Consider the following 12579-nt stretch of genomic DNA (forward strand, 5'->3'; position numbering starts at 1 on the left):
TCTTACTACAAAGCTTCACCCTAATACTAGCCTATTCACCCTGTACTTGGCTTTGAAGTACATTTACATGGATGTTTCAATGAATCAACTTTGTATGTCTACAGGCTTTGCTGTATTTGCTTCTTTTTTGACAGAACTATTTTAAGTAAGTTAGTCCTTCATATTTTACGTGATGTTCCCCCCTACCTGAAGTAATAAAAGGAAGTGATCTGGCTTCTGCTGATTTTTTAATGCATCCACTCATTTTTACTGTTGTTTAAATACATACCTAATTGCAAGTTTAATTTTTTGCCCAAGGGAACCAGTCAGATCTAGGGCAGGGAATTATGTCAATCTTTACAGAGCACATGATCAGCTGGATAGTTAATTTTGGCAGAAACTAATCTGATATAATTTTAAATTTTTTTATTTTATTTTATTTTTTTTTTTACAGCTAAGAAACCTGCAGACCATTAAACTTATTAGCAGGCTAGTGTTTTTCCTCCTCTGTTTCCTATTTACATCTACTTTCAGCTCATTTTTCTCTTTTTGCATCTGGATTCCTACATGAAAAGAGCTTTAATTTAAGCAGACCGAGGCAGGCTTGCCCTTAAAACCGGGTTCTTTCCACTTCATGCTCAACATCAGGCAGACAAAGTTCTGTTTAGTTCCACTCCAGAATTATTTTAAATATCTCCCTCCTACAACAACATTCATCATGAGTACAATTCTGCAAGGCAGAGTTGTTACTCATCGGGCTTATAGCCTGGAGGAGGAGTACTAGCAGACTGAGTAAAATGTAGGGATGGCTCATGATGCCAGGAGGCAGTCTATGAGATCTGTACATCTTCACACACCTCTTGAGCTCCAGTATGGAAGAGGCTGGTAAACAGCCTGAACCCACAAGTGAGAGCAAGACTCAGGTCAGTACTGAGTTACAGAAACTTTGAGATGTAAGAAAGGACTACTGCAAAAGATGGGACAGCAGGAACGTGAAAAAGAATAATAAAATTATCTATTTATCTCTTGTGTGTGCTTTTCTCCCCTCCTGCTCTGAAAACACAACTCTTCCATGGCCTGGTCTAAGTGGTAAAACTAGATACCTTTCTTTCAGCAAAGAAAGGGTTTAAGCACTGCATATACACCACTCCTGAAGTGCTAAAGTATGACTGGTCACCTGAAGCATTACATGATTTAATCTCTTAAAACAGTAACTGTACCGAATACAAACGTGCAGTCTTGGGCCCCTCTACTGCATTAATATGACCAAAGAGCCACTAAACAGGACAATAAAGGGTACTAAAAAGGCAGTGATGTAACATAGCCCTTAAAGTCTGTTCAGATTATGTGCCAAACATCAAGCTAAATCTTGATGCTGAGATTTTATTTAGAAAGTAAGTGCAAGAGGGATGGCTAGCTAATTTCACTTTGAACACATTTTTATTGAAGAGAAAAAAAAAAAGTTAAACAAGTTTCATGGTTCAAGTGGACATACTCTTCAGCCAGCTCTTTGGCACAGCATTACATGTGTCAAAACACATATACACATAATTTATTAAGAGCAACAAAGGTCAGTCACCACAGGTTGTATTAGGGAATATATTAAACTCAGCATGACTTCTGCCACTCTCTGGCATGCCTGAACTTTTAAAAGCTCCACTGTTTCTGTGTGCATTTCATAGTCTCTGCATTCAGAGACAAGGGACCAATTGAGTTTGCTTCTTCAGTATTTTCCATCTGTTTCATTTCATATGCAAGTGATGTTATTCCCCATGTTGTTTTTAAGACAACAAAGTACCTCTATGTCTGCCTTCACTTTAGGTAACTGTGCTTCCTTCACTCTAAACATGCTTACTTTATGCTCACCTGATCTAGAATGCACTGCTATTTTCTTGGTGATCTATATTAAGACAAGAAAATAAGATTATTTTGTAGGTGTTCTCTGCTACTATTGAGACAATTAGTAATTATACTTTCATCAATGTCAGTACATTCAGGCAGGGAAGTAAAAAAAAGATAAATTATTTTTTTATCAGTTGATTTTGGAATAGTGTTACAACAGGAGCAATGTATCATTAGGCAATTTTGAATCTATACAGAAGGACTCAACAAGACAGCTAGACTACCACGTTCCATCATAACAGAGATTAAGTCACCTGCATTAAGTCACCACATTGTGCACATATGATGTCAACTTATGGGGAATAAAGTAATCTCGTAAGGTTCACTACTTAACCAACTATTTAACTGATAGAAGTGATCCATCTCCATATTTTTCTAATGAATCCGAAAACACTACTTCTAGTATTTGATAAAGAATGGCATCAAGACCAGAAAAATGACAGAACACAGAAGCTCCGTGCCTGTTTTTTTAAGTCAGTCTCTCCTCTACTACAGTATTAAAGACTCAGAACACCATGAAGTGATTTGTCATACATCTTTAATGGTCGTACAATAATGCAGCGTTTCTGCCTTTAATGAATTCTCTCCAAATCACCCTTTTTAATGGAAACTAAATATGTGCAAAAAAAGTACAGTTACACTGCATAAATAACATGATGTAAATTTATCTTTCAGCATGTTTGAACAACTACTTGCATATGGTCAGGAAAACTTCAACAAGTTTCAGAGAATTGGAACTGTTTTATAGCCATAAGCTACACATAATTCACATCTGAAGGGATCTCAAGGCAGTTGCATTTCCTTCTACTGGAAATAGTAATTTACCAAAATTACAATTTACCAAATAATTCTCAGCTAGGTAGAGAAGTTACAGTAGAAGTTTTTTTTAAGGTTTTAAAATGAACCGTTAGTGAATAGCTCACTATGGCAGAGCTGGGTGTGCAGTAATTAATTTACTCTGCATCCTGATTTTGACTAGATATCACAATTATGAACTACATACTATTTTGAAGCTAAATCTACATCAAAATTTTACAGTTGTACCTAAAGTTCTCACTGATGTAAGAGAGGTCTGTGACCTACTGAAAACTCCAGTCAATTCACAATAAGCAGGACCCAGTAGGGAACAAGAAGTCACACTAGAGGATCCTCTTGTCCTAAATTTGCAAAAAGCAGCATCCACAATCAGTTCAAATGGAAGACAAATTTCAAAAAGACCACCAGTGTATTACAAGCAGCTACCAATATCAAAATCGGATGCCTGCAAGTGTCTTCTGGTAGAATTTTGTAAAATAATACAGCTTTTTGAGCAGACAACTTTAAACAGGCCAGATATATTTATTTTTCAAGCAGCACAAGAAAAATCAAATATATTACTTGTTTGTTCAATTATCAAGCAACAGTTTTTGTTTAAAAACTGCACTCACACCTTCACTTTTACAATTAAATACTGTCACATTAGTTTCTCTGCTTAGTAATAATTTCTATGGAATTCAGAAGCTTGTTTAGGCAAAAGTCTAGATTTAATTACAAAGGTGCTTCAAACACGTACAAGGTCAAACAAGTGCGATGTACTAGAACAGTGATCTAAAAATGATGATTACATTGTGATATTTGAGGAAAATGGTGTCAGATGTGCACAGGAATTAAGGTTATGGCATGAAAATGATGGACAAAAAATGCTGAACATTTTAGTGAAATGAAATATTAGGTCAACAATACTTAGTCTTGTGCAGTTGTGGGGACTTGCACCTATGCTCAATAGGCAGTTCCTCAAATGCCAGCACTACAAAAAGCAGAGGTTGATGCCAGAAGGTTGAGAGGTGCACTACTGTATTACCAGTAAGTCAGTTCATGCCGCACACTGACAGCCAGCAATATCTTTGCAACACATCACGACAGAACCGTACCAATAGCTTCGCAGTTGACTCACTAGAAGCACTATCACCAATTCATTTAGGACTCTGTGTTTCCTGCTGTGCAGAAATGGAAGTCAGGGTCTTTGAAATGGAAGTTGACTGTCTAAGTCTTTCTGAAAAAGTAATGCTTGCACTGGAAATTTTAAAAAAGAGGAGAGGAAAATAACTTGCATTTGCATTGGATTTAACTAAAGAGGTTACAACCACTAAATTAAGAGGACTATGTGAGCTTAGGACATGAACTTAGGTGATGCTCAGCAGCTGCGTGCCTTCCTACAGCCCAAAAGTAAGTTTAAGCAAATGTCAAAGAACAAACATAAATGTTAATGAGGACCACATATTACGAAGATCACTTCATGTCCACCCACTGCACAAATCTTAATCACTGTATGAGTTTAAATCACAGTCCAACTTGCTATCAGGATGCCAGTTCTTAAAAAGATTGAAAGTGAATACAAATTTTTTATCCTATCATTTGTAAAGAAAGGAAAATACTCTTATTCAGGCTGTATGTTTGGCTCCACAAAAGAGACAGGTGGGACAGTGGGAAAAAGACTACAGAGAGAGATCTTTCTGATCTTCTTGCCCATAAGAGAATTACTGTGAAACATCCTAACAAAGTCCCTGTACAAAGCAGCAAGCAGCTGTACATCAGCTTAGCACCGCAAAGGGCACCTCATTCTGCCTTTCCTCAGATCAATCTACCAAAAAGAAAACCAGTCAGCTTTCTAATATCTCTGGGCCAGCGAGGGAGTCTGTGGGAGTAAGGGGAACGCAGAGAGCTAACAAATCGGCAATACAATTTCGGGGCACAGGAGAATTCTACAGAAGAAATTCAGGTGAGGTGACAAAGACAAGGATATTGAAAAGGGATCCTTGAAGGTCCTGTATCTATACCTTGTCCAGGCAAATACTAACTGCTTGCCTAGCTCCTAGAACTCACCATCGTGAGCCCCTAAGCCTAAATTTACCTAGTGTGCCTTAAGTTGCCGAAGTTAGTTTTATACGTGCTTAAATCCTTTATGCACCTTTATTCAGTCTTCACTATAACATGAAGCCCGATCACTTAAATCCTAGACAGCAGATAACATGTTAGCCATTTCACAAAAGCAAGCGATTATGTTCTTATCTGCATGCTGAATCAGAAAGCTCTAGACTCATCAGGAATAAATGCAGCCCTAGTCTTATTTCACCAGAGCTCTTCCTGCATATCAAGTATTAATTAGTCTTTGAAAAGGTATAAACACCTATTAGAGAGCTGTAGAATAAAACAGAAAAAAGCATCAGAAGTTTTAGGAGATACACAAATACACACAGAAACCAACAGCTGTAGTTCTATAGATACATTTTACTTGCACGTCAGAAGCACTAGATAAGTCTACTTTAGAGGCCTTTTTTGCCCTTCTCAAATGAAACTGCTCAAACTAGTTGTATACTCTCAGATTTTCCACAGCCACTCTGTCTAGTTTGTCCTGGAAAAAAATAATGAAGGCTTTAAAGCAGATCCTGTGTTTTCAAATTGCTGTTTGAAGTAATGAAACTGAAAACTAAGGTGTTAGACAGTAACTATGTGATGCAAGTGTAGCTTTTCAAATGCACCTAAAGAAATTAGAATGTAATTTCTTAAAACAAATTATACTCAAGTGTTCTTATTTGTCTCTTGTACAGCTGCTGTATTTTATTTGAGGGATAGAAACCTTGAAATGTTGGCCCCGGGAGAGAACATGGCAAAATGCTGACAGATAATGATGAGGCAATAAATTAAGAGCCTTTTACTACAGAAAGTTGGAACATTTGATGATGTCATGCAGAAAATATTAACAGCTATCATGTGGGGATGTTAGAAGGCATAGATAGGCACACACGCTGCAAGAAACAGGAAGAAACCTCTCTCAGAATCAGGAAATGCAGGAAGTGGAATATGCTTGCATACAGAAGACACCGCATGCATGTTACATAGGAAATGCAGCATTATGCCACATCTTTTCACATAAACTATTACATTTCTTCACACAAGGATATGAACTGAGCCATTTCAGTTACTCTCTCAATTCTAGTGTTACTTTCCTTATGAAAAAAGTAGTTAGCCAAACAGAACATTCCCTGAGTCGACACAGAAAATAGATACAGCTGCTTCTCGTTTGGAAGAGTCTTCATAACTTTACTGGAGGAAAAAAAAAAAAAAAAAGCCATGCAGAGTTTGCTACTGTGCTAGTTTTATGTGTTTTAATACTTTGTATTCATATGTATGTAAATACATTGATGGTGTAATTACATCCCAATAGAGCAAGACCTCACAGAGCTGTCCTGTGATCCAATCCCAATTTGGGAGAATTGTTTTGTAATACTTTTCCTGAAAAGAAACTGGAATCCTATTCACATCCCAGGGTAAAAACACAGCCCAAACGTATGCAGAATTATGAAGGCCTACTGCATAACATCAAGAAAATACTGATTTCACAACCATCACATAGATTTGGGGACATAAAGAGAGCTAGAGACAGATTAATGCAAACAACTGTACATGGCTACAGAGGTAAAAGGAAAAAAAAAAAACCCTTAAGGTCAGCCACAGTCTTACTTTGCACCCTGTCAATTTTAGTTTGCAGGTGAAAGGGAGGAAGTTCCACCTGGCTTGGAACCCTTTAAGGGTTTCCACCGTATACTTTTCGCAGAGATGCTCTCAAATCCAACCGGAATGGAATTAGTATTTATACTCTGCTTATTTCTAACAATACTTCACAAACATTTGGCTATTTGATTGAAAAATATAACTACTTTACATAAATACTTTCAACATCCAAGAAAATGTACAAATCTAAAGTCATACACATTTGGCTTGCAACAAGCCCCATTTGCTAATGTCTTTATAAAGGCTCAGTTTTAAAGAAAAGTAGTAATTTTAAATACAACCAATATACTACAAATGCCATCCCACTGTACAGAGACACTCACCGTTCTTCTATACTGCTAGTGAAACTGAATAACATTCCACATCTGCTTGCAAGCAACATGTACCTTGTTTTGGTCCTGGGTAATTAATCTCCACTGCTATGTTGTGGAGCCTTTTTACAGCTCAGAGAAAGCATTGCACCTGAAATATTCAGCAGCATTGTGCAAAACTATCATTTAGTCCCCGAGGCTTTGGGCTGACTGTGTAAACGTGGAAAACCACGACGACATAGCTGATTTTGCACTTGTGAAGGCTCCTCCAACTGACTGACCTGCATTACAAAACCAAAGAAAGAAGGTCAATAGCATAGTGTTATAATTACTAAGCTACTACAAAGAAATATAAAAAAAAAAAACCCAAACCCACACAATCAATTGTCCAACTTGGGATTTAAGATCCAAGTCCAGATTCTGTGTCAGAAATTATTCAAAGAACTTGAACAGAGTAGCTCAGCAGGAATGGCCTATGCCATCCTTCACCCTGGAAGGTTTGCTGGACTTCAGGACAAAAGGTGCTTCTTGCCAGAGTGTACAGCAAAAAGAGTAGAAAGACTCCAATGGAATAAAAGAGGAAGCTAAGTAATTTTTGGCAAAGCTACTGCGGAACAACTATCGGGTTCTTCAATGGGTGTACTCACATTGTCTCCCACTGCAGGATGACAATGTGATGTCCCTGTTCAAATGCAACATGTGCTTTTCCAGAAAATTACAGACTATTGCAAAGTCTGCAGAAACAGATACAAGGTCTTCCCCTGATTTCAACCAGCTCTGGATAGTTTCAGTCAAAGCGATATAAGAAAGAGGACAGCTAAGTGCAGAAGGTGGTGTCGTGGTCTAAGCACTTCCAAAGTACGTTAAAGCTTTTACCTGCACATCTCTCTTCCCACTTTCATTTCCAGCCCACACTGGAAAAAGAATTTACACTAAATTTCTTTGTCTAGCTGCTTCTCTTTCCACTATTACACAACATACAGGGCCTCATTCAGCAGCTTTACTCCTCAAAATGTTGCTCTGTTTTGTATGCATGTTATAAAGTACATTATGGACCAAAGTGAAATATAACTGGGATACAGGATGCTTCTGCAAACAAAAGATACCGCTTTAATGCAAGCTGGTTTAAATAAACTTCTTACCTACAGCTTTTCCTGTTTGTACCACATTTCGGCTCGTAGAAACCATCACATTTCCAATCTTCTTTCCACGTTCACTGTTTTGCACAGAGCTAAACAAGAGAGATACTGAAGACTATTAGCTGACTGACTTCTTATTACTTCTATGCGTAAATAAAATACATAGTTAAAATATATATAAATACAGATTTACAAAGCATACATATTTATAGTTTATATATACAACACACTTTATACCCTTCCTAAACGTTTAACAAAATGCATTTGTGTTTTAAATTACAAAGTCAGATTTGCAGTAGTTTTGAGAAGTTTTAGCCCTAATATATAAGCTTTAAACAAAACAGTAAGTGCTTCTGATCAGTCATTATTCTTTTTCCTAAAGAGAGTTTACTTTGTATCTAAGATTAAATTTTTTATCAAGTACAGTTAACACTTACGGTTTTGTTAAAGGAGTGCAAAAAGACAACAGACACTATCATCATTTGGAAAGAAAAGCACAAAAGCAAAAATTTCTTCTGCACAAGTGTGATCACTAAAAAATAATCTTGTTTAGTTTTAAATTATAACATTCAAGTCCAAATTTCAGACTTTGCGAAGCCGTTTACGTAAAACTTAGCAACACAGCATGCCACATTCTTTTCCCACTTTCCAAATCTTCAATGTAGATGCAAAAAGCAGAAAGAATAGAGTATATCAAGAATAAGGTTAGGCTCAGTTCACAAAAGCAAGTCATTTTCATAATTATCTGATAGCAAAGTCACATCTGGAGAATAAAGGCACTGTTGTAAAAACACTTATTACTAGAGGAACACTAAGAACAACTGCTCCTTTTATACTGATTTCAGGCTACTCAGAAGAGTTATCTCTGAGTATCTCCCCTTTCAAACACAAGAATAGGGCAAGTAAAAGATTATGGACACCTCCACATATTTCAAATTCAGTCTTTCTACAAAGACCATTCATTAATAATAAGAGCTGCTATCAGCATGCACCTTATTGTAGGCAACTCCATTGAGATAAAACTTGATTCACTCGCATTCTCAATCACCATCATGGAAATTTAATCCGTCATTGGTCAGGAAAAGCAACAAAAAAATTCAGCAGGATGAAGTCTGAACCTTTTGATTCCTCATGCTTCCATGTTAGCAATGTTTTAGGTCTACTCACAGTGTACTGAAAATAACGGTCTAAGTCAAGGCAGGTGCAGAATCAGCAGCATGTATGTGTTGCTGATTTACAGGCATCTTAAAGAACCAGGCTCTGATGTTCTATGATCAAGATAGCTGAGTGAGAAAACAATCTATTTTGCCTGGTTCATAAACAAGACTAGACAGTCAACTGCAACTCCGAGACTGAATTCTGGCTTCAGTTACAGATGAACAGCTATGGGAGTAACAAGCACCATGGAGTTCTAGACTTGAATACTACAGGTAAGAGCTGAGACCAGCTTCAAAGTTCAGCGGAGTGTGGTGCAATAGAGATTATCTAAAACTCATTTTAACTGAAGAAGCCAAACCATGTCTCAGTACATACGCAGTGAACTTTGAGAGCTGCAGAACAACGCAGAATTAAAAACCAGCTAATTTAAAAAACCTGTCTTCTAATAATGAAACCTAAAGTCAACATACAGAAAAATACTGATTAAAGTTTTAACAGCTTTAGTTTACAATTTAAAAATAAATATACAAAAACCTTATAATTGCAATACAAAAAAATCAGGGCTCTGTTGTGTGAAGTCCAACATAAAATAGTGGATGAGCACTGTCTGTCCCTATTTCAGGCAAATGTTCCATCTTTAGATGTGGTGATGTTTTGCAAAAGGATGTTGGGTATTGTTTCATGCACGTGGCCAATTTAAATCATTATTTTGTTTAGTCCACCATAGCAACAGTTATACAGTTATTAATATTCAACCACATTTTAAAAATCCTACAAATTAAAGCACTATATACTTACTGTGACAATCTTAACTTAACATCTGATACAGAGTACTGTCCCTGGAATGGGTGGCTAGAAGAGAAGGAAAAACCCGAGAAAAGAGTAAGTATTTTTTTTTTCCACAATGAATCTGTATCACACAATTATTAGTTGTACTACTCTGCGGCTTACAAAAACAACTTCTTTTGTAGATACACTACTGTATCACTTTACAGAAGGCTAGGTCCCAGTGACTATTCAGGTGCCTTCTATTTACAGACTAGATATTCACAATCTTTTCACACTAAGGCAGAGGCACCTCCTTCTACCAACAGAGAACAAATAAAAAAGAAAAATGATCCCTTAAGTAGGCCAAAAGAGCTTTGTAGGTCTAAAAGAAAATCTTCTTGAGACTACAGAAGCTGAAAAAACAAAAGCAAACAAAACTTCCTGCAGTAGAGTAATAACCCATGCTAAACAAAACATATGCACAGCCAACAGTGTTACCAAGCCTGGCATCAGCTAACTTTTGATGTGGAAATACACATAAAACAATCCAAAATATAGAAGGTGCAACATAAACCAGACAGCTCCCCTCCATCCCCATCAATGACAACCCTGGACACAGCTATTCCCTAGACACCTGGAAGCAATTAAAAAAAAGCTGAACCATCTGAGGACAATTCCTAAGGAATGACAAAGTTTCTACAGCTGGGGACAGCCAACAATCAACTTGAAAAAGTTTAACTTCTCCTGACTCTGGATATCTTTTTCTTCATAAAACTATAGCACATAATTAGAGGAAGGTATTGAAGAACAGAAATACACAGAATAGGGCCCCAAAGTTCCACTCTCAGGCTTTTATAGAAGGAACAAAGGGAACTCACTAATTCTACAGAATAATGTGTCTGACTCCACATACTAAGAGCTTTCCATGTCAAATAAACAAACAAACAAACAAATAAATAGTTCCTTACCTAGAATTTACCTCTGCAAGAGCTGGATGCTTGTTGCTATTCCAGACTCTGTAGTTGTGGGTATTTTTCCAGGCTGCTACAAATGCCATTCCAAAGTCTGATAAAGTCTTTTCATTGTCTGATAAATTAAAATAAAGATGAGAATTTGCAGCAATTCATTAGAGATGTAATATAAGACAAATTACTTTTTTTTTCTTGTAAAGAAAAATTAAAATTTTCCAGGCTTTTACCAAATCAAAGACAATGAAAACTCTAGTACTAAGAACTGGGCACTTTAAAATGAAAATAATAAAACATTTCTGAAATGTCCCAAATATACAAAGCCAGGAGGAGGAAAAAAAATAAAAAGAGCTTTAAAAATACTTTTCTTATTTTTAATTCATTTATAAAGTTCTAAGTAAAGAGCTCAACTGGAAAAAAAAAAAAAAGTCATCCCAACATGGGCCTCTTGACTTATTCTCTAGGCAAAGACAGGAAAGGGGAGAAAATGGCCATATAGCAACTAAGAACAAAAACATAATTTGCATCGGTCTTGGTCAGACACATTGGGCTTTGCTGTACTACATTATTACTTATCCAAACTCAGTAAATCCCAAATCCACTCCAAAACTGCGGTATGAACTACTGCGGAATAAACTTAAAATAACAACACCCCCTTTAAAACATGGAAGGGTATAGGAAATTGTTTTAGAACCAACCAGTGAAGTAGTATGAATTTCCAGAAAACCCTGACATTTTGTATCAACAAGGTAATAATCTTAAAATACTAAATGTTGTCAGATAAAGAACTTAGCATCTTCCAGACTCTAAAATCCGTTTCTCAATACCATGTTTTCTCACAAATACCAGAGAACAAGGTCGGAATTAGTTAATTGATGTGAACAGAGAATAATCATGATGAAAGTGTCAGGATTAGTCAGGGTCGGTGCTGGTCAAATTAAACATTTTCCACAAATAAACCACTGATTCTTCTAGTTATATTCATGCACAAACGGCTGGAACAGAGAACTCCCTCCAAGTTAAGACAAAAATGTTGAGCTCCAGAAAACACAAACTTATAAACCCCCTAGATGACACTTTTCACTTACTTGAAGCCCTACTTAAGACCATGACAGGAAGGGGAAAAGAGATGGAACAGCCTCCTAAAGCCTTCCTAAAGACAGCCACTTAACTTCATGTTTCCTGGAGTCCAATTAGTTCCCCAAAATCAGGTTGCAATAGAGTTTGTAAGACACCCACGTTTGTAAAAGTCTCATCATACATGGGGTTTCAGGTACTTTTACTTATTTAGAAAGTTTAATTAAATCAAGGAGACAAAGACAGTCAAAAAAGAAAGCACCTGTAAGGCTGTGAAGTAAGAATTAGTAATAAGCTTGTTAAAGAGTAACAAGAATAGCCAAGGACAACTGAAAAAGCAGCCTAAAAATGAAGCTTTACATAGAGGGAAATCCAATAACAGACCACACATTTAACACAACAGAGCAAATGCTTATTACACCCACTCTCGTATCAGTCCTTAGACAAGGTATCTGCTCTACCTGGTTGCAGCACAGCAGCAAGCAGCGCATGAAGATAAGCACTGAACTGAGCCCTGATCCACTCATCTCCTCCTTCCCATCCAGTGCCATCAAGGAAAACATCATCTCTGTTCTCAGTTACATGCTTCACCAAGTAATCTGCAAATCTCAGGTCAGCGGTTGTTGGGTTCAGGATCTTTCGGAGTTCTGGATCGTGGATTTGTACATGAGCATCTTCTATCTGTTTGAAATAATTCCAAGGGTAAACATTCATCTAAAGAAAACT

The 12579-nt window shown here is 36.9% G+C and overlaps 1 protein-coding gene across 3 annotated transcripts in view; it reads right to left on the reverse strand.

Moving 5' to 3' along the window:
* Positions 1-2402: 2402 nt before the first annotated feature.
* The window catches only part of AVL9 (AVL9 cell migration associated), a 41592-nt gene continuing 31415 nt past the window's right edge, over positions 2403-12579 (reverse strand). The window contains exons 12-17 of one of the 3 annotated variants that reach the window (XR_015257929.1): positions 12315-12534; positions 10777-10894; positions 9839-9892; positions 7886-7974; positions 6756-7024; positions 2403-5964 (exon numbers count right to left, since the gene is read on the reverse strand). Coding sequence is in view for 1 of the 3 variants with exons in the window: in XM_086742994.1 (XP_086599120.1) it covers positions 6930-7024; positions 7886-7974; positions 9839-9892; positions 10777-10894; positions 12315-12534 (576 nt within the window). In the remaining 2 variants the exon portion in view is untranslated. Of the gene's footprint in view, positions 7025-7885; positions 7991-9838; positions 9893-10776; positions 10895-12314; positions 12535-12579 lie in introns of all 3 variants that reach the window. The other 2 variants (XM_086742994.1, XR_015257930.1) reach the window with 2 other exon arrangements.

This window comes from Chlamydotis macqueenii, chromosome 2, assembly GCF_036417535.1.
Source record: "Chlamydotis macqueenii isolate bChlMac1 chromosome 2, bChlMac1.mat, whole genome shotgun sequence".
Lineage (NCBI taxonomy): Eukaryota > Metazoa > Chordata > Aves > Otidiformes > Otididae > Chlamydotis > Chlamydotis macqueenii.